Source organism: Fragaria vesca, linkage group LG4 (assembly GCF_000184155.1).
Source record: "Fragaria vesca subsp. vesca linkage group LG4, FraVesHawaii_1.0, whole genome shotgun sequence".
Lineage (NCBI taxonomy): Eukaryota > Viridiplantae > Streptophyta > Magnoliopsida > Rosales > Rosaceae > Fragaria > Fragaria vesca.
Window position 1 is genome coordinate 16,591,271 of NC_020494.1, and position 22,400 is coordinate 16,613,670.

The 22,400-nt window shown below is 37.2% G+C and overlaps 3 protein-coding genes across 3 annotated transcripts; 2 read left to right on the plus strand and 1 right to left on the minus strand.

Moving 5' to 3' along the window:
- The first annotated feature begins 6,088 nt into the window (after positions 1–6,088).
- Positions 6,089–7,228, plus strand: LOC101293878 (putative F-box protein At1g46840-like). The gene has a single exon (XM_004298272.1). The coding sequence runs from the start codon at positions 6,089–6,091 to the stop codon at positions 7,226–7,228; it is 1,140 nt and encodes a 379-aa protein (XP_004298320.1).
- Positions 7,229–7,874: 646 nt separating this feature from the next.
- LOC101294170 (GLABRA2 expression modulator-like) lies at positions 7,875–8,546 on the plus strand. The gene has a single exon (XM_004298273.1). It carries the CDS (start codon positions 7,875–7,877, stop codon positions 8,544–8,546), a length of 672 nt encoding a protein of 223 aa, XP_004298321.1.
- Positions 8,547–9,092: 546 nt separating this feature from the next.
- LOC101294462 (importin-9-like) lies at positions 9,093–19,271 on the minus strand. The gene is made up of 33 exons (XM_004298274.1): positions 19,139–19,271; positions 18,690–18,751; positions 18,496–18,588; positions 18,144–18,315; positions 17,923–18,038; positions 17,565–17,651; positions 17,345–17,461; positions 17,187–17,250; positions 16,912–17,054; positions 16,657–16,704; positions 16,505–16,573; positions 16,093–16,168; positions 14,819–14,949; positions 14,682–14,741; positions 14,460–14,529; positions 14,264–14,328; positions 14,105–14,166; positions 13,887–14,010; positions 13,750–13,807; positions 13,455–13,567; positions 13,275–13,352; positions 13,108–13,170; positions 12,854–12,949; positions 12,661–12,770; positions 11,767–11,956; positions 11,304–11,418; positions 10,665–10,777; positions 10,506–10,583; positions 10,150–10,215; positions 9,907–10,038; positions 9,724–9,771; positions 9,531–9,611; positions 9,093–9,424 (listed from the first exon to the last, which is right to left on the minus strand). The coding sequence occupies exons 1-33, from the start codon at positions 19,269–19,271 to the stop codon at positions 9,374–9,376; spliced, it is 3,084 nt and encodes a 1,027-aa protein (XP_004298322.1). The 3' UTR covers positions 9,093–9,373.
- Between the last annotated feature and the right edge of the window lie 3,129 nt (positions 19,272–22,400).

The following is a 22,400-nucleotide window of genomic DNA, read 5'->3' on the forward strand; positions in this document are numbered from 1 at the left end:
ATATATATAGACGTAAGTACATTGTAGATCATGAATTGATTAGGATTGTACATTGTGTGATTAGCAAATTTGTCCAAATTAGGACAGCAGAAAACTTATCTACTACATTAATTAGCAATATATTTTCAAAAAATAAAATAATATAGGGATAAAAGCTTTTTTTAACGTCTCAAAACAAGATATATATTTAAAAGATTTAAAAAACATGGAGATAGAAGTTTTTTTTTTACGTATGGATGAGGGGTGTCAGAAAGAGGCAAGTTTTGGTCGACAATATATTTCCCCAGCCAATAAGAACTCAACTTGAAATGTGAGAAGGTTCAATTGAACCCCCTCGCCCCATAGTGGCTATGCCACTGCTCACAACATTCTGATGGAAGAATGAGAAGATGAAAATCGGCGAGTGAATAAATAAAGACCAGAGCAGATGAGCATCTTGAGGAGATTCCTATCACCTACTGGAGTAGAAGAAGCTAGAGCAGTACCAAAGTACCAAAGTCTTCATTTTAAGTTATTTGTTTGTAGTAGGCAAAAAAAGACAAAACAATATAAGGACATTACTATCCACTTAAATTAGAAATAAAATTACTTTACTTGAATAAATAGTAATTAAATAAGTAATAAACGGATCAGATTTGTGAGGCATGTCATACAGTGCGGCACAACAGCCACACCCTTATCGCATAAGATATATCATTAAAGATTCAATATAGTGTGCAATATATGCAGAATATATAGTAGAAATGTGTTGCAATGCACAATTGAAACCTTTTACATGCTCTAAGGAATTAATCCTTGACCTTAGGAAATCTTTGGGATCATACTATTACGTATTTACGTACAATGTCAAATCAATATTCATAATGAGTATGTAGCTAGGTTACCACCATATTGAGCGAATACTAGTTTCTGTACTCCATTAGTGAGCTAGTCATAGTACATGATCTACCTGGCTAAAAATAAAAGAAATAAGACGTGATATTACACTGAATATATCTAGGTAGCAAAATCAGCACCAAAAGTGAGAATGTGATAAACTGAAATGCAGAACCCTATGCCCGGGCTAGAGGGTAACTTATCCACGAGATGTAAGTAGCAAAACTACCAATGAAAATGATGATGATGCGAGACACTCATATGCATGCAAACCCTAAATCCCGATAATATTGAGCAAAGCCACCATTTTCCTAAAAAAATATATATATATCTTTTCCTAAATATGCAAAGGAAGAATAAGGGCCTCCTCTTCACCAGTTTCACATTTTGGACGACCCCAGTCAGACCAGAAACCCACTTCATCACTTTTTCTCTGTGAAACTCAACCCATTAGAAGGAGAGAAGAATATTATTGATTGGCCAACAGTGCACCAGGTCGTTGATGTTCAAAATTTCACTCTAGGTGGAGGCACATAAAGTTGGACTTATCTACGAAAAGTACTGTGTGACGTTGGAGGCATACATTGGATGCAGATATGAGTCAGAAAATTCGACGTTGGAGCAGAGAGATTCAGAGCCAACGTCCCACTTCCGGCAGGTGTAATTTGTCTCATACTGTGTTTTCAATTTGTGCACTCTTTTGTGTTCATCTTTCCACAGATACTCACGAGAATAATCAACTGTAAGCAAATGTAGGAAAAAAAAAACTGTAAGCATCGATCTGTAGTCAATTGGCATGGTCATGCTTTTTATGGTCAGTGTCAACATTTCAAAGCCGTTAAATATTATATTTGGGTAGCTAATGAAATGAGCCAGATAAGTCAGATATATTCTAGTAATCTATAAACTGGAAAAGTCCTAATCTGATTAATATCTAGATGGTCTTTGAATATTATGTAATCAAACATAGATCTTATTCTAGTCTCGTGCTTGACTTCCAAGCCATGATGTACCTTATATATAGCAGCATTGTAAACCATATTGAATCAATGAAAAACAGATTCTTACATTAAGATCTAGCTAGTACTTTCAGTTCACCAATCTTTCATTCTTTTTTGTGTTTGAATCGACAAGAGGACGTTAATGTGTGTTCTGTAATGCACTTCGCATCTTCTTCAACTTAATTTCTTCTGTAAATACCTGCTTTTGGTCCTCGTACGTCAAGTCATCATCCCATCCCAAGTCCCAGGATCCACCCCCGTCTCTTTCTTATTTAATTTATTCCTTCTTCTTCTACGAACAATGTGGAAGTTCATAGTTCAAACTGCTACCCAGTTGAGCTGGTTGTTCAACTACTTGCTTTTCTGTTCTTTTGCCAGACCCAGCTACGAGTATGAATTACCTACAGAAGCTACAGAGACTACTCGTATTAGCACAGTCCACTACGAAAGCCCCGACAGTGCTGTGAGTTCTGAAGTTGAATGTGCTGTGTGTCTATGCAAAATTAAGGAAGGAGCAGAGATAAGAGAGCTAAAATGTGCTCATCTCTTTCATAAAGCTTGCTTGGACCGCTGGACAGGTCTTAATCATGTTACGTGTCCCCTTTGCCGGAATTTCCTAGCTCCCCCAGTAAATAAAGAATCCCAGTTTCAGAGCGAAGTTCTTCGTTTCAGGTTCTGCTCTTTTCGGTCGGATAAAGAGGATCGGGATACATGGTGGTTGCGCTAAACCAGAATCCAGGGACGGAAGCAGCAGCTAGAGACGCCATTTTAGATATAGTTATGCATGCTTTCGAGTTAGAATATATATATAAAAGATTCAAAATACTGTGAATATGAATAATCATGGTAAGCGGCTTAATGATTGAGCTTCTCGTAATGAACCTTACTTATCCGCATTCAAATCACAATTATATTAGAAAATATTGTATTGCAATGCCCAATTAAATTGTTTCACATGCGTAAATTTCAATTAGAATGAATTTGGGTTTCTTTCTTGTACCTCCTCTGTTTGTAGATGAGATTATTTCAGTAGAATGTAATGATCTTTGATCAATGAAGTAAATTCATTCTTTCAACAAAAAAAAAAATTTATTCAACTGTTTAACTCATGGCAGATGAATTAAAACCCACTTCAACATGCATGTAAGAGAAAATTCTGTCCTACAGATGTGTATGACATACAAACTAGTTTTTACAGGCAAAACTCAGGTTACACGTGCTCCCTCCCCACCCTCCCTTGTTAGTTGTATGCATAGCATACGTTAACGTACGGCAGCCAAATCCGCATGCAAGACCCTAAATCCCGAAGAATATTGACTTAGTGAGACATTCTTCGGTGATACCCGCAGGCACCTGCAAAGCCACCATTTTCCCCGAAAGAAAGATTATTTTCCTACATACGCAAAGAATAGTCCACAGCTGGCTCCACGGGTTTAAAATTGGGTAGGACAGAATTGACTTAGGGCAGGTTAACCCGGGCCAATAGCTAGCCCAAAAAGGAAACATTATCCATGGCTCCACCACACCTCTAAATACTAGTCAAAACCCTGCTAGGGTTTCCTCAAAAAAAAAAAAAAAAACCTGCGGGTTACGTTCCAGTTACATAGATGGAATGGAACTCAAGGAAGTAAATTAAGTCAGAGATCCCAGAGCTCCTAACCGAAATCATATGCTTTCAGATACTTCCAAGGCTACCGACCAAGTTCGTGATCCGTTGCAGATGCGTCTGCAAATCATGGTCCGCTCTTACCCGCCACCTTTCTTTTCTCGCCGTCCACCGCAGCTTCCGGTGCAGCCCAGCTTCCACTAACCTCCTCTTCACCATGTCGGACGAGACCACATCCCCGACTGTATCACTTTTACTCTGTCAAACTCGACCAAGAAGGAGGGAAGATTATTATTAATCCGACAAAACACCTCTTTAGTCTTCCTGCCTATTCTTTTCTCGACGATTTTAGCCGATGAGCATGTTAATGAAAAACCTGTTTATGTTTTTAATCCCTACACTGAAGAGATTATAACTCTTCCCCGCCCCAACCTCGTATACGGTTTGTACTACCCTGCACAAGATTTTATGTTGCTGTGGATTTTGGAGGATTACGAAAATCATGTGTGGGTTAAGAAGACTATCATATTTCCCTCCAGTTGGCAGAAATCCCCTCATCCGTTGGGTACAATCCACGCAGGTGAGCTCCTGTTCAAGAAGAACGACAGCTTTCGAGAATGTAAGATTAGTTTGCCTGTGGGGAATAATGGTCTATGTAGCTTGCTTACTGTTAGTTATGATGAAAGTGTGATCTCCTTGAGATCATGAGATCGATGACCATGTAAATTTTCTCATGCATAAGACGGTTATTGATGTTATTCGATCTTCTTGTTAGGTAGGACTCTTATATTTAATTAACTTTGCTAGCTCTTATTGTTTTGTCTTCTACGTTTTTTTCAAGTCTAGTGATCATCACTTGATCAATTACTTTGACTGAAACTGTCAAATTTTAATACAGTACTAGTTTGATTATTACTTAGATTGACCATGACAATTACATGTTTTTGACTATAAAAGATTGTGATGAGCGGTCAGTTCAAGGGATCGACATTAGATTTAATATTAATTTTAACATTATTTTTTAACTATTGGATTTTAAAAAATTCAATGATCTAGTTCAATTCTAAATATGATGTTGTCAACCTATTAAAACTAATGTAACAAGTGACGTGGAATTACCTAATTTCATAACAACTCAAATTACAAAAAAGAATGAAAAATCTAAATCTAAAATCTGAAAAAAAGAAAAAGAAAAAAGAAGCCAATTTGTACGATAAAAAAGAAAAAAATAGATACAAGAACAAGATGCAAACGAACGCAGACCTAAGAGAAGAAACAAAGAATACAAAGGAGCAAAAGAACCAAAGCATGCATGAATAATTCCAACATTAGCATCATGTGCAGTGCAAATACTTTTGTTTTGCTCATTTTATAATGTCTTATAAATAATTCCTCATCAATAATTGCTCCCATAGTCCGATCTCCATTCCTCTATCTTGAATTGATCCTCCTATGTCTTGAATTATTGGGCGTGCACCTTTTCCAAGTAGAAACGTCGCCAGCGAATTTGTTAAACTGCAGATATAGTAGTGATCCTTCACTATCCTTTTTTTTTATCGTACAAATTGATTTTTTTTTTTTCAGATTTTAGATTTGGATTTTTAATTCTTTTATTGTATTTTGAGTTGTTATGAAATTAATTAGGTAATTCTACGTCACTTGCCACATCAATTTTAGTAGATTGACATCATACTTAGAATTGATCTCAGCCATTGGTTAAGAAATAATGTCAAAATTAATGTTAAAACCGGCCCGTATGACGAGAGAGAGAGAGAGAGAGAGAGAATAAGAAGCAAGCACTGATGTGCGAACTCATGAAGGTGAGTTGTGAAGGTGACTGATGAACTAATTAAATTGAGAGAATGAGGTTTTGGTTTTTTTTTTTAATTTATTTTTATTTTTATAAATGTTGAGAGAATGAGGTTTTGGTGATTTCAATTTCAGCTCCGAGCTGCATTATCTTAAAAAATACACGAGCTCTACTTGGTAATATGTAATGAAAATTTTCAGATTTTTTTTCCATCCCGTTAAATATGAGAACATGATTTGGACGAGTTCCAGATTACGGTGTCAGATGCCGAATCATACTTGGTAATATATAATGAAAGTTTTCAGATTTATATCTCGTCCCGCTTAATATCAAGACGAGATCAAGACGGATTTAGGATTACTTAGTAATATATAATGAAAGTTTGTATTTGTTAGTAAAAAACACAAAAAAAAATTTTATAAGACCTCTTTTAATTAAACTTATATCCAACTTCAATTCGGTTTCATAATTCGTACTAGCTTAGAAATCAATTCTATATAAATTACTAACTATATCGGAAAATTCTGCTATACGATGGGTATAAAAAAACACCTTATTCTCAGGCAAAAATCTCCAACCACAAACCCATCACCATGCTAGCACATGTTCCATCTTCTTAATTGTATGTATCACATACCCATCTGCATAGCAGACAAACCTAACTATATCTTCATGTCATTGAGGATTGGTTGATAATCGTAGCAGAAGAGCTCATCTAATTTTATATGAACCTTTATTTATTATATAACAAAAAGAAGTTACTAGTCCAAGACATTACGTTCCAGTTGCTAATCGATGAAATCCAAGTCAGAGACCCCAGAGCTGCCAACCGAACTCATATGCTTCCAGATACTCTCAAGGCTACCTACCAAGTTGGTGGTCCGTTGCAGATGCGTCTGCAAATCATGGTCCGATCTTACCCGCCACCCTTCTTTTCTCGCCTTCCACCGCAGCTTCCGGTGCAGCTCTTTCACTCACCTCCTCTTCACCACGTCGTCCGAGACCACAACCGCACCTCAGCACTTTTACTCTTGCAAACTCAACCAAGAAGGAGGGAATAATAATATTATCAATCCAACAAAACACCTCTTTAGCCTTCCAGCACCTGCCTTTTCCTTTCTCGCCGGCACACATAGTCTCAATGGCTTGACGATTTTAGCCGATGAGTATATTAATGAAAAACCTGTTTATGTTTTCAATCCCTGCACTGAAGAGATTATAACTCTTACAGATACCAACTTCGTAGCCGATTTGTCTACACACCATCTCGGATTCAGTGCTGTTACAAACGAGTATAAGGTTCTCCAAGTGCATTGGTCTGGATCTTCTGATGGCGAGGATCAGGAAAAATATGTGACTTCTTTGATGTTCAAAATTTTTACTCTAGGTACAACTTCATGGAGGCACATAGAGTTGAACTTTCCTTTTGATCCTCGTAGGCTAGGGTTTGCTAAGAAAAGTGTGTGCCTTCATGGAGGCATCCATTGGATGCATATGAATCAGAAGATTATAGTTGTATTTGACGTTGCAGCCGAGAGATTCAGAGCCAACGTCCCACTTCCCGGAGATTTTGACTCCGGTGATATAGTTGAAGCGGGTGGATGTGTGGCTGTGTATGGTGACAAGTCATTGATTCAACAAGACATTATGTTGATGTGGATTTTGGAGGATTACGAAAATCATGTGTGGGTTAAGAAGACTATCATATTTCCGTCCGGTTGGGAGACATTAAGATGCCCTATTCCGGTGGGTACAATCCACACAGGTGAGCTCCTGCTCAAGCCTACGATCCGGGATTCAGATGATATCTGCGTGCATCTTTACAATATGGAGAGCGATAGCTTTCGTAAATGTAAGATTGGTTTGCCTGTGAAGTATGGTCTTTGGAGCTTGCTTACCAGCTATGATGAAAGTGTAATCTTCTTGAGATCCTGAGATGGCCACCTAAATTTTCTTCTGAAGAAGGCTGCTACATTGTTTGGTCTTCTTGTTTGCTAGATAGGAATGCTATTAATCTTTGCTCTTATTGTTTTATCTTATTACTTCTGCTTGTCCGACTCTAGTGATCAAAATTCGGATCGGATCGGTTTCAGTTGGCATGCAATTCTCAACGAGTCTTTCGACTAAAATTAGTAAATGGGAAGTCTGGAAACCTAATGATTTCTAGAGAGTAATCGGTACAATCCAGTAAGGATGTCTTGAATTCTTGAATTGAATTGGTACCGATCTCTTTTCTGCAAGACTAACGAGATGAGCCATAGAGTGAGAAAGTATAGAGGATTTTGGATTTTACAATTTCTAATGGAACTCATTTCGTTAAAGGAATACGATGGCCATTATTTATAGACAAAACAATACGAGCACAGAACTATAGCTAGTCCCGTCGCCGCCGTCGGGATGAGAATAGCTCTACCTGAAAGTACACGTATGAATCTTTTGTTGAGATTAGTCATACTTGGATTTCTTTTCCTTCTAGGATTCTACATGTTTTCTTGCTCCGCAAACTCTAATAAACCTTGGTACAAGGGCAAGTTAGGTTTTGTATCATTCATTCGATCGTTTTGGCTAGTGTCTGAGCTTCATGTCTGAATGTCGTCTGGGATCCAGTCCTTACGTTGCTCACTATGCCCCAGTGCTAACTCCATCTTTCTCCTTCAAAGGTTCAGTGGAGACCGTAGGCAATAGATTCAGGACATGGGGAAAGTCCGTCGCAGAAGCTACAAAGAAGGCTGTGGATATCGCCGGAAACACTTGGCACCACTTGAAAACAAGCCCTAGTCTTTCTGATGCTGCCATGGGAAGAATCACACGAGCAACAAAAGTACTAGCACAAGGTGGTCCCGAAAGTATATTCCGATCGACCTTTGAGATAGTTCCTGAGGAACAACTTCAAAAGTCATATGCCTGTTACTTATCTACGTCGTCTGGTCCAGTAATGGGAGTACTATATGTATCTACTGCCAAGATTGCTTATTGCAGTGACAATCTCGTTTTACACAAATTTGAAAACCAAACTGAATGTAGCTGTTTGAAGGTGGTTATCCCATTGCATCAGCTTAAAGCAGTCAATCCTTCGGTAAGCAGATCCAATCCTGGTGAGAAGTACATACAGATCATCTCAATTGATGACCATGAATTTTGGATTATGGGGTTCCTGAATTATAATGGTGCTGTTCAATGCCTACAAGGAGCTCTACATGCCGGGAGCATATCTCTGGGATGGTGGCAGACCTCTTCGTTGAGCTCGTCGTAAGATGTAACAGTCTTGAGTATGATCACATATTCATGTTCAATATTTTCACTTCGGGTACAACTAGTGCATCATGGAGGGAACGTAGGACAAAAGATCGACGACTACTTTGATGATCCAGCTCCAAGTTTTCTTCCTTTGTGCTTGGGAGTGGTGTGCATCTATGGGTAGTCGAATGCAAAGGTCATGGACTCGGGCAGATTTTGAAGGATTTACCAGAATCAGGTGTGGGTTAAGGAGAGCAACTTCTGTTCCGATCCATGGAACGAGTTGGGAAAGCCTCATCCTCAACCCAGACAGGTGAACTCCCGCTCCAGCAGAGCACCAACCTAGCTCCTTAGCAATCCTTGCGTCTTTACGATATGAAACTTATAAAGTTACAAGAGTTGAAATTACGGTACCAGTAATAATGAGATGTTAGAGAACAATCATGTACCTCATTTATCAGGCTTCAATGGCAGTACTTTCTTTTTTGCCTCGCTAATATTTTAAGTAGTACAGAAAGTTCATAAAAGAAAGATAAGCAATTCAGCCAGAAAGACATTGCCTACCAAGATATCTCAGAAATCCATGACTAAACACAAACAATATGCACAACAAATTAACGAATTACATGGCTCGACTTTCTGCATTTTGGCTCTTTTGACTACCTGCATTTCCAAAATTTTGGTCCTGTCCGTATAGACAATACACTGGGCTATTCAACACTAATGACATTGTCAGGGAAAACCTTGTGTTCCATTTTGTTTGGGGGGTCTTTCTTTTTGAGCAATTCAACAATAATCAATTCGCAAGCGCACAATCCAAGCTTAACGGATACAATAAAACCCTCACACAGTTTTGACCTTTTGAATAGCATTCCTTTGATTCTGTGTCAGACTCTGCAGTTGATGAAAGTAAAAGATATCACATAAATATAGCCATAACAAGAATTAAGATTAACTGTCACTCTTTGTTCAATAATCAGGATGAACTATGGAAGCTGACCTGGAAAAGATGATCAAACACTTGTCTTTCCCTCTGAGAAAAATTCACAAAAAAATCGGCAAGATAGTTTGCCAAATTAATCTGTAAAGTGAAAGATCAAAGAATAAATGTACAGAACATATTTCATAATACTAGGCAGATATAAATAAGTTCATAAAAATTTGAAAAAGAGAAGGCAAGTTTCACAGGATACCTGGTTAAGGGGATCGGCTACACTTAAATGATCATCTTCATACCCATCCTCTTCTTCATCCTTTAAGAAAATGTCAAGTTTCATGACTGATCTACTCATATACAGTATACACCTATAGATAAAACAATATCTACTCCAAGGTTTACAGTTTTCATAATGTACAAATAACCACCAAGAAAATACCTTATTATATATTTTTGCAATTGCTTCAAGATGTTCATGTGTGGGTTGGCCAAAAGAAGTTACTCCTGCTGCATGCATCAAGTCCTTATCAGCTTCCGTACCATCTGCCTCAATTTCTTCCCAGTCACTATCCTGCAGCAGAAAGATCATTATATAATAAGTAAAGCAGAAAGATGCATTAAGTCCTTAAAGCTCATTATTGATGTGTAATTTTCACCAAACAAGTCAAGAAAGATTGACTACCTCATTATCACTAGCTAAAACCTGTTCTTGGATTTCAACCAATGCATCTGCCAATAAAGCCATTATCTGCAAAAACAAGAAATGGTGAAATTTTTTTTCTTTCTAAAACCGGTATTTCCGACAATACATCACAGAGCACAGGCACTAATCAATAACTTTCCATGTACACATGGCTAATATACAATCTTGCAGTAGCCACTACATATCCACTGAAATAACTGCAGAATTGCCAAGCGTAACAACTTCACCATGCTAAAGTTATGTGCATTCACAAGCTTGTCAGCTCAAAATAAATTTCCTGCTTGATAAAAGAATAAAATGATAATAAACAAGGGCCCCCACCCCCCAAGTAGTACCTTTGCAGGAAGTGGCACCACTGTCCACTGATCAGGAGCTAATTTAGCTTTTGAACGAGTCGTGATCCCAGCAGCACCCTTCAGAAGGGAAGCAGATCAAGTTTTTAGTCAGCAAAGCATATATAAGAAAATGAATAGGAACACAAGTTTCAGCAGAACCTGAATCAAATGTCCTTGCACATTGATTTTTGCTAATTCAGGATGCCTAGATGAGAGCAATAAGGCCAAAGCAGTAGTAGTGACTTTAATTTGGTAGGCCCCCTGAATCTCACCTGCATTCAATTAATACATCTTAAGATCTGAATTCTGCGGGGCCTCTAATAAGTCTCAGCCTCTTTAGTAAACAGAGGGTATGTGCAAATGCAGAATGATTGCACACTTATGCTCAAATGCCCTTCTGCTAAGTGCTAAACATAAACTAAAGAGGAAACAGCTCCAATAGGAGGATGATCTTTTAGGTGTAGGTTTCTAAATAGACTTATCACACGGGGAACAATCTTAGGTGAGCTGAATTTGACCCTTCAAATGTTAGCTGAAATCATATTGGCGTGTAAGCAAAGAACTGAAACATACATAACATTGTTGCTACAAGTCCGCCAGTTTGTCAAAGGACAATAGGACACTACAGATGCACAATTGTACTAAAGATATGTTGCATCTTTTAGCAGGGACAATGATTGGGTTTCATCAACTGGATTTAATAAATCAAACATTGCACCAATCAGTAACTTCTACTCCAGATTTGTATTTTGATCTAGCTAAGATTATATAAGAAGTAAACAAGCATATAAAAATTACCTTGCTGTTTGGTCCATTCTGACATCAAGTATACAAAAGAGTTATCATAGCCATCGGTTGGAATGGAGACGAGCATATCAATAAATTGTTCAACGTTTGGAGCACTAAAGTGTACCTATGAAATTCAACATGAAAAAATTAAACCATATAAGACATGGACAGCATATGCTAGAGACACACCAAACTAGGCTGCTAAGTAAAAGTTCACTGGAAAGGTAAGATTTTCAGGACAATGACGAAAACATACAAGTTAGAATATGAACGAACTAGACAACATACATATTTTCATTGAGAGTTAGTATATATATGCTAGTCATAAACGTTCATGGATTAGGGTAAAAATACCCTGATTACTTTCAGGAAAAATCTGAAAAAAATAATAATAAATCTTTGCATAGGGTTTCAGTATATCCCGTAATGGTCGCTGGGGGAACTTACAAACATAGAGTGTTACGGTGCATACCAGTCGAGCAAATATGAGTAGCAGTGAGCTTCTCAGTCCAACTATTTGAGCAGATTGCATGCGCCTAAGAAGAGCAACAACCAGGTCTCGAATATGGGGTGCCATTTGTGATGGCAGATGCAAAATAAGTTGCAGAATGTAGCTCCCAACAAATAGAGAACCAGAGCTTTCCAAATCAGGGTTCAGAAGCCTGCACTCAGCATAAAGCTTACAGTAACTGAATCTAACAATATTAAAGACATTTCTTTTTCATTTTTCTGTTCATAGGCCTACAAAAATAATGATGAACTGTCATATTACAAAAAAAAAAAAATTTAAATAAACACTCAATCCAGTTGAAAAAATGGAATTAAAAGGCATATCATCACAACCTGGCAGACACTTTGGGCATGAAAGGAGAACATGTAATTCTCATATGAAGCATAAGTGCATAACAAAGAAAAAGGAAAGAGGAAACAGTCACTTGAATCCATCAAAATGATAAATATAACTTTCCAGCCAATTCTGATGGACTGTCACAATTCAAGGATCATAAAAATCAAAGCGTCCTTCATGATTGAGAAAAAATGAAACAACCAAACACATTGAAAGAACCAGGCATCTAGAAAACAAACAAGACACTGCAAGCAAAGGACATAGGCACTGGGTCCATTGGAATACACACACTAGACTCCCATTAGGAGAGACTCAAAGGGACAGAAAGTCAGGAAAGGAGTGCTCATCAGTACTCCTTTTTCAGGTGAGGCCACTAGGATGTGGCAAAATTTAAACCAGAAGACCAAATAAGAGTTTGCAAGAAATTAGGGAAGGCAAATAAAGTAGTTTTTTCCTTCTTTCTTTTATTTCTTTCTTCCTTTTCCTTAATTGTATTTATTTTATTCAAGATCTGATTACCTTGAAGCTGCATCAAGCAACCTTCTCATTGTATTTCCAGAATCACCACCCCAAGTAAGCACATCTTGTCTTCCACCAGCTATAAAAGCAGCTAAACATTCTGTTGCATTCTGGTATAGTTGTCGCAACAACCTTGTGTCACTTAAATATGTAATAGTATGAACAATTTATGATTGAGAGAGAGAGAGAGTACCTGCATTTCACTATGATCGTCACTTTGTAGGACAATTCGGATAACACCATCAAAACAAGCATCATATACTGCTTTCACCACATCGCTGGGAGCATTCTGTACCAACGCTATCAAAAAGTTTGATTAGCAATCCACCAAGATGCAGTCTGAAGTTAAACTGGAAATTTGAGGGGAGAAGATTGTGATAAACTAGAAGAAGAAAAAGGAAAAAATGAAGCAAATAAGAAATGAATCTTCAGTGAAGCATATCTTACTTTCAATAGCATTGTCACCAGATCCACTGATCCAGCCACTAATCCATCAGGCTGCTGTTGGGGCTGACAATTACCATCAATTTGCATCAGAAGCAAATAATTTTTCCTCTCAAAATGTTAAAATATAACACAAAAATAATGCAATTTTGTTATAAGCACTGACATACTTCATTCAATACTGGTGACACATACGGTAATACTCGGGAAACCAGTGGATGTATACAGCCAGGGGCATTTTTTAGTGCCTGATAAATATCATAAACAAAAGCTGGTCAATCAAACAAGTAAAAGCTTTACACACATGTAAATATGTTATTACATCTACCAACAATGCTCCATAAAATTACCTCTAGAACTTCAATTGAATCCATACTGACAAAAGGATCAGATATATGTGAAGCCCACATGTTAAGGATCACAGGGGAAATGATAGGCTCTATCGATGCCGATAATTCGTAACCTACAATTGAATAGAAAACATGTAGCTACACAACCTCTTCAAAGTCCAAATAATTCAATGATTTCACACCAAAAACACAAAAAAAGGAAGAAAAACAGAAGGATAAGAAGTGTATAACAGAGTTACAAATCCATCTAATTCTAAAAAGAAACTGCTTCAACTGTATTCCCTTTAAAACTCACCTGCCTCAATTGCAGCAAGCAGTGTTTCAAGTACCAGGTTCAACGTTTCATCAGACGCCTAAAACCAGAATTATAATAGATGCTTAATGCAAATACAAGAGAAACACTAAGCCAAGGTAAATACTAGTAATCAGTACCTGATTAAGAAGATCAGAAAGTGATGAAAACAAACTCATTATATGTGGTTGAATTAATCCTTTGTTTGCTTTAGGTAGGAGCTGGGAAAGTGCCCTGCAGGCACCTACTTTGACAGGCGGGGGCCTAACAGTGACGACAAAGGATGAATTCAGTTCTTGATCAGATACAAATTCCTCATGAACAGAAATGAGAGAGAGAGAGAGAGAGAGAGACGTACACATCCATGGCAATTGCTTTAGCAGCAGCATAGAGAAAGTGCTCAAGAACTCCATCACTGATCTATACAACATTAGAAATGTTTCAAAGATAAGATACATCCAATTCTCCGATCATATAAGAAAACAAGAATTTTAAATAAATAAGTAAAGGATAATACCACAGAGGAGAACTTGGCAACCGATGAAAACATGCGAGAATACAAAAAGGGATATTCATGAACATCTGAAACACAGAAAATGTTTACTCACAAATGAATGAATGCTTCTTCCTCTCCCTTTCTTTTTTTCCTTCTTTTTATTTGGGAGAGGAGAGGAGGGGGGTTGGGTGCTATTGCAGGGAAAAGAGAACCAAACCTAATCCAATGTCTTCACTAATTATCTGCTCCAGAAGGTTTCCTAAGCCAATTCTCATCGATCCTGAATCCTGTGAACTAACATTAATCAGAGTCTACCAAGGTGAATTCACTTGAAACTGGAAGTGAGTGACATGCACAAAGAAAAGAAGACACACCAAGCAGAAGCATAAAAACCAACCCATAGAAATAAATGGCATCATATATACAAGAAAGCACAAACCTCTGCTTCAAGCAATAGTTCTGATATAGAAGTCAAAGCAAACAAAGTCGCCTCTCTCATCTGAAGCATAAATCAGCCATAACAAGTTAACAAAGAAAAATTAAATGAAATGCATAGGGAAAAAGATGTTTACTTACTCTCCACCATATGGCAGAACCAGCATGCTTCTCTCTTTGAGACTCACTTAAACGTGTTTTTGCAGCATCAATGATAGCACTGATTCCTTCTGTACCACAAGTATTCACCACTTCTTCAAGTAGAAGTGAACCTGGAAAGGAAAAGTGGTATTAAAGCTCAAGTAGGTCAGAAGAAAGAAATTGAACTTTAAATCAGGATTACAAATTTGAAATAATAGGTCTAACCCCAAAGACAAGATTGATATACTTCAATAAAACAGAATCATGAAGTAGCCTCAAGGATGGAAATGAGTTTTTCTACAAAACTGATCTTGAATGATTGAATGTTCCATAAATCAGCAATACTATACTACAGTAAAAGAAAAGGGAAGATCTATATATGTGACAGGTTTTAATATATATATATAGAACTTTTCTCAGGTGCGGACATCCGCACTGTTTTTTCGTCCGTTCGCCACCGTACAGCGCGGGCAAGGGCGCGCCTCCACCCCAACCGACTCCAGCAGCTTCCCCGACCACTTTCCATCCCCGGTGAGTCCGCCGAATTCCAGTTTTCCGGCCTGATTGACTTTGTTTGAAGTTTTGGGTGATCTGGCCGGAAAACTGGAATTCGGCGGACTCGCCGGGGATGGAAAGTGGTCGGGGGAGCTGCTGGAGTCCCTGGGTGGAGGCGCGCCCTCGCCGGCGCCGTACAGTGGCAAACGGAGGGAAATCCGCACCGTTACGTCCGTAGCTGAGACGGACTGTATATATATATATATACAGCCCCCTTCCACTGAGGGATCCCTATTTTTGGCCACTTTCTAGGGATAGGGCATTACACCACTTCCCAATTGAATTTTTACATCTCCACCGTTCATATCTTAGGTCTATATGAGTAGATCACCTCTACAAAATTTCATATGATTTGGTGATCGTTAAGGCTTTCAAAAGTTTGATTTAGTTTTAATAATCTTGAACGGTCTAGCTTATGTCAAACTAAAACCGTTGAAGGTCATAAAAACTAAATTGAACTTTTGAAAGCCTTAACGATCACCAAATCATATAAAATTTTATAGAGGTGATCTACTCATATAGACCTAAGATATGAACGGTGGAGATGTAAAATTATAATTGGGAAGTTGGTGTAATGCCCTATCCCTATAAATGACTTAAAATAGAGATCCCTCATCGGAAGGGCCCTGTATATATATATATATATATATATATATATATTGATTGTCAAGAAGAGTTTCCAGAAGAAACATCAACTTGCATAGAGATGCTACACATACCAGAAACACGACAGCTATAAGTAGAATCATCCTCATCAGCTACAAATTGGTTAGCATCCATCGACCAAGTATGAACCTAAAGAACAATGAAAACAGAGGAACAACCATTAAAATGATGGTTTTAATACAACAAAAGCACATGAAATTAAAAATGCTTGGTAATACTAGAGGTGATTTACTTTCCCAATCAGGAAAACTCAATCAGATAAAATCAATCTAGAGGAATATAATGAGTATAACGATTATAATTATGTAGGTTCCAGTATACTGTTAATTAGTCTCAAGTGGTCAAAGAGAGAGCCATATTTATGAGATACCAGTATCATATTAAGGTGCATGAGGACATGATCGTTAGAATATGATAGTTGGGACTAGAAAGCAAGTGTAAAGATATCCAAAAGCACAAGACTACCTGCTGTTCCGTTATTTGCAGAAAAGCAATGGTGTAATACACCAACTCCTTGACATTATTCGTGATGACCTATAGGATTAAGGAGAAAATCATCGTACATCAAAAAGTATGCAATAAAAAACAGAAGCAACAAGTAGAGACGGGTAACATACCTTAACCAATTCTGCATTACCCACGATAGTCAACAGAAACTCAAATAGCTGCAAATAAATAGAGATGTTTTAACAACTACAGTGATAAAATCTGTAAACAACATGTGTAAAGAAAGTTGCCACATGTGATAAAGCAATAAAGTTATGTTTTTGATCCAGAAAGACATCAAGACGCTTTTATGAGGACAATGGGGGTTGCCATACTCTATAAGAAGTCGATAAATATATTTTCAAATGTCATGTGGATTTAACTACCTGGATGACAAAGGAATCTAGGCTCTTATCAGCACCATCTGAATCATATCTTCCATCATACGAATCTTCTGTACCTTCAATTGACGATCTTGCATATACTTCAAGAGAGGTCGTAAAAGTTTGCCACAATGGCCCCACAATAACTGCCAAAGCAGAAACAGTTCAGAGCAAGATATGAATAATACTGCATGCACATTATCCGCAAGCAGCACATAGATGCAAACGGTACATGTCACATGCCAAATGACTCGCATTGATAGATAGGAATGACTTACTCATGAATTCACTCTCAATAAGGCCTGGGAAATTTTGAACAAACTGATTCAAGCACTTCAATACCTAATGATGAAGATCACAAACCATATATAAAATGCCCAGTCTAATAGAAGATATACGTGTATCACAACAAATTTGTAACAAATCAATAACCAACCTCCATTCTTATACTCCAATCATCAGGATCTTCGGATTGCACTGGATGACTCAGGATTGCCGAAAATTGATTCATCCATGGTTTTAGCATAGGTGCTATTAATGCAGTGGTCTCCGTCTGGACATAAACATCTTAATCTGTTAATTCATAATAGAAGAAGCTTAAATTACTGCACTTCAGATTGTGTGAAGTTCATTAAAATTGATAACAAATCAAATACCTTGTATACACCACTCATCACTCCCAAGACGGCAATACATGAATAAACAATTGAATAGGCTTTTGTGCGTAAATATTTGTCATACACCTGCACATACAAATCCCACAATAGACCACATGGTTAACTGAAGGAAACATAAATTTTCAAACTGATAACTGACATGACAGAAAAGTATGCATTAAGAGCCTCAAATGTCATAAAAAGCTGTCCCTCTCAAAATTACCACAGTTCATAAGCAGATGAACATGAGACTCAAATAGGCCACATAACAGGCATTTTACAAAGGAGCTTTACTTGCCTTTTAAATAGAAAAGAGCTGAAAGACAATTAATTGGAAAAGAAGACAGAGGGTACTAACCTGAGGAGACGATACAACTGTAAGTAAGCATGGGAACAAAGCGGGCATTAGGGTCGGGACCACTGTATCATCTAAGTCCACTGAGAGGAGAGCCAAGCATCTAAGAGCTCCATGCACTGCAAAATTTAAGAAACTCCTTAATCTTTAGCAGAAAAGTTTGTCATAACAAATATGAAAAAGCACAGGATAGAGTTGGCAGATCCCGAATCAGACACACTCACCTCCATTCATATTGGCTTGGTTGTTAACCAACTTCATTAGATGTGGTAATAAGTCCGGCCAATCTTCTGGCCAATCATAACCTGCTATTGATGCTACCGCCATACTAATTGCAGTACAAATTTTCCTATGAGGATCATCCAATGAATACAAAAGAAGTTTGCGCACAAGCACCTGAAAATGTAACCATTACTTAATTAGATATAGTAGGAGTTTAAGTTACATTAATTTTGATCAAAAGTTACTCTTAATTAAAGGTCAAATGTTATGATCAACTACAAATTATAAAGTACTCAATTTTCACCAGCAAGTACACCCACTGTTACATATACAAATATCAACTGCCAGAAATACCTTCTCATCACTTGAAACAGAAGGATGTTCAAATGCTTCATCGCTCTCGTTCCAGTGTCTTTTAATAAACTGCTTAAGAAGAACAGCAGCTAGGTAACACTATGTTAAGGCTCACAAGAAAAGAAAACAAGGGAAAAAGAAAAAAAATATAAGCTCCTGATGCTAGATAAGCAAGCTTGATAACAAAAGGATATCTGGCGCAACCCCAACGAGAGCTCCCTATTTGCGGCAACCTTGGATAAAGCACTTCCAAAACCTGGAGACATTTATAAACCCGTCAATCTAAGTTTCCATGCGCCGCAGCAATCCATAAGCAGAACAAGGAAAGCAAATAAAGAGTGCAATCAAATCATCAACCACTCATTTCACAAAAAAGAACACAAATTCATAACTCCATTTTTCAAAATCTCATTTCAGCTAGAATTCCAAACTAGCAATCAAGCTCGAAATTGCTGCAGTTAGGTCGTTGGATTCGTTTCACGAAGAAATCAAGACAATCAAACAGAGCGCATCATTTCCAGCTGGAATTTCAAACTCATCAATGAAATCGAAATTAAATCCACATTATTCAGCAAAAAACGGAACAACTGAAAAGAAAAAGAAATCAAAGATCAAAATCAAATTGAAAAGCGAGAGTGGAGACCTGGTTGGAGAGAAGCCTGATTAAGCGAAGCTTCGGCGAAAGAGCGGACCTCGTGGTTGGGGTCGAGAGTAGCGGACAAGCAATTGAGCAGCCATTGCTGATCCTCATCGAGAACGATGTTCAAGTTCGCCATAGCAAACTCCGAACCCTAATCGCCGATGGTGAAATTTATTTTAATTTCTCTGAGGCTTTTAGTTTTTAAATTAATGCTGATGGGCTTTGCTTCCCGCCTCGTAGTGAATCGGAGAGAGAGACGCAGAGTCGAGGCGGCTTCGGTATATATAGTCGATACTGGTAGCAGGGCAGAGATAATAGGGTTGCTAAAAATCCACCTGCTTGTTTGGGCCGGAATTCAAAATGATCATGCTATTGTGGCCCATGATCATGCTAATAATTCTGTTCTTCGAACATCCTGTTCAACTAGCATTATTCATTGTTATGTAATGGGTTCAGTTTAAGGGACGTTAAATTTGATACATATTTTGACGCTGGTTTTTTAGTTATTAGATTTTAAAATATTTAGCGGTTCAGATTAAGTGTGAGAGAATGACATGGCATTATATTTTTTTATAAAAAATAAATAAATAGAATTAGATTAAACTGTTTTTAGAGTTGTATTAAGAGTAAAATACCAAACCAATAATACTGAAATTAAAAGAAACAGAAGAAGACGATTTTACAAGAACAACAAGAAGAACTGCAAAAGAAAACAAAACTACCATCCTGTTTTGCTGTTCATTTTCATTTAGTAATTTTCATGCCTTGTCCTAAAATTAGTTTACACTTTACACCTATTAAAGAAACTAAGGTAGACTTAGTTTGACAAGGATCATACTTTTGGTCTAAAGGTGTAACATCTCGTAGAGGAGCATCTAGTTACGACAAAACTACTCAAGGAAGAACTGTCTGAGGAGAACTTTGCTCGAGAGATACAATTGAAATGCAATCTCATCAAGGTGGAGAAGAATCACTCGTTGTGGATCAGAATATACTGAAGCACAATCTTCTCGAGGTGAAGAAGGATCCCCAAACGATCAATTTGATTGAGGTTGAAACTTGAGATCAGCAGACTTGGGCATCTCTAGTGCAATTTACCACATCGGAATATAACCTTAAAACCAACTCTACCTTAGTTTATTAATGGTTGTAAACTGATTATAGGGCAAGGCATGAAATAACTAAATGAAGATGAACACGATAGTTATTTTTTTTTTTTTTCTTTGCAGTTCTTGTTGTTCTGTTCTTGTAATTCTTTTTCTTCTGATTCTTTTAATTTCAGTATTATTGGTTTCGGTATTTTACTCTTAATACAACTCTAAAAACAATTTAATCTAATTCTATTTATTTATTTTTTATAGAAAAATATAAAACCATGGCATTCTCTCACACTTAATCTACACCGCTAAATGTCTTAAAATCTAATGGTTAAAAAATAATGTCAAAAATTGTGTTAAATTTTTATGTCTCTTGAACCGGATCCTATGTAATGTTGTGTTTTGACACTTCTATTGAGGGGTTCCATTTAGTAAATATGTGATCAACTTAGTAAGATGTTGTGTGTAACCTTTAACAAACTCAAAACAACTCGTCTTATTTTATTTGATTCAACATTATGATCTTCAGGGACGGATCTTAGCGATAACCTCTCTGGGCTGTAGCCCATACCCATAGGAAAATTTCTACCTAATCAACTTAATACATGTACAAATTATATTTTATACAAAAAAAATAGTAAATAGCCCAACCAGTTTTTCTCTCCCTCTCTCAACTAACGTTTTTAACTTTCTATCATTGTAATTTTCCCTCTTTACTTTGGATTGTTATGTTATTTAGTTATTTTCTTGACTACCCACTATTGGTTATTAACGGACTTGAATGGATTGAAAGTCATGACAAACTTCTACAATCAGATACTAAATTATTTATATAATTATCATATAATTAGAGAAAGATCTATATACATATGTGTTAATTATATCATACTCGTGTTATAGTCAACCATTTGTATCATGTTATATTCGTATCATTTGAAAATATTTTTAAAATTTTTTGTTCATACTTAATTTTACCATTACCACATTTAAATTTTTTTTGTTGAAGAAAAGAGAGAAAACACTGCATACCTTTTATAATATATAAAAAAATATATATGGTAAAGTTAGCCCATAGTATTTCAAATTCCGGGCTCCGTACCTGATGATCTTGATCCTAATTTGGTGTAGAAATCCCAAGTTTCTCATTCCCGTTTGCTGTGAGTGTGCTTGAAATCATATGCCAAAAGTACTGCTGACCTATCATGCAGTCTCTTCAACACAAAACTCTCTACCAACACATAACAAGCAAATTTCTTCCACTCTCCAGTCCCTCCAAACTCTTCTACTCTTTCAACCCTAACTTGTCTTTCATCCCCACTAACCCATCCAACTCTTTCCTGCTCCCATTTCATTCTCTCAACAATTTTCATACTCAATCCTACACTCCTTTCTCCTCCCACACCATCAGAGCTCTTAAACCACATGAAACCGTGATCGATAATATTACCTCTTTGCATGGTTATCAGAAGAAACTTCATTTCCTGCAACAAAAACTGCCTCTCTTTGGACAAATGCATCCACAAACACAACATTAGCATTGTTGCTCTTTCCTTCATTGGACTTGTCGAAAATTTTCTCCCATCTTTGCTCGAGTCTCATTTCATAGAACATGCATTGCTTTACTTGGTGCTTCAACTTCAGTCCCCCTTCCTTGATGAACAAGAAAGGACAGTGCCACTTTCCAACTACCATAGCTTCAGAACAATCTTTGGACAATGGAAAATCGAAACCAGGAAGGTCTGATCGCTTCGAAGAGTTGAGTCCTGGAGCTTCACCTAGTTGGTAATATCGGGGTCTGGCCATGGTAACTGGCCAACCTTTTTTCCTCAAAAAATAAGGAGCAACGCCATCTGAAGCAACAGCCTTGGCAGTAAAGGAACCGCGGTGCCTCCTTTGAATTATCTCAATTTGTTGATATATGTCTGATGGATCCAGTGGCTTTGGGATTACATCAATCACATTTTTGCCAAACCAGCCATCTACCATGTTCTCTTTCTTTGAATTTGTACACACTTTCCTGCAAATCAGTTTGTTTACCAAAATAATATATACATATGTATCTATGTTTTTTTGTTTGTTTAAACCTCGATGAAGCGAGGGAAATTTATTGAGAAGAAAAAAGAAGAAAACATCATATGTATCTATAGTTCTATATGTATAGAAATTAA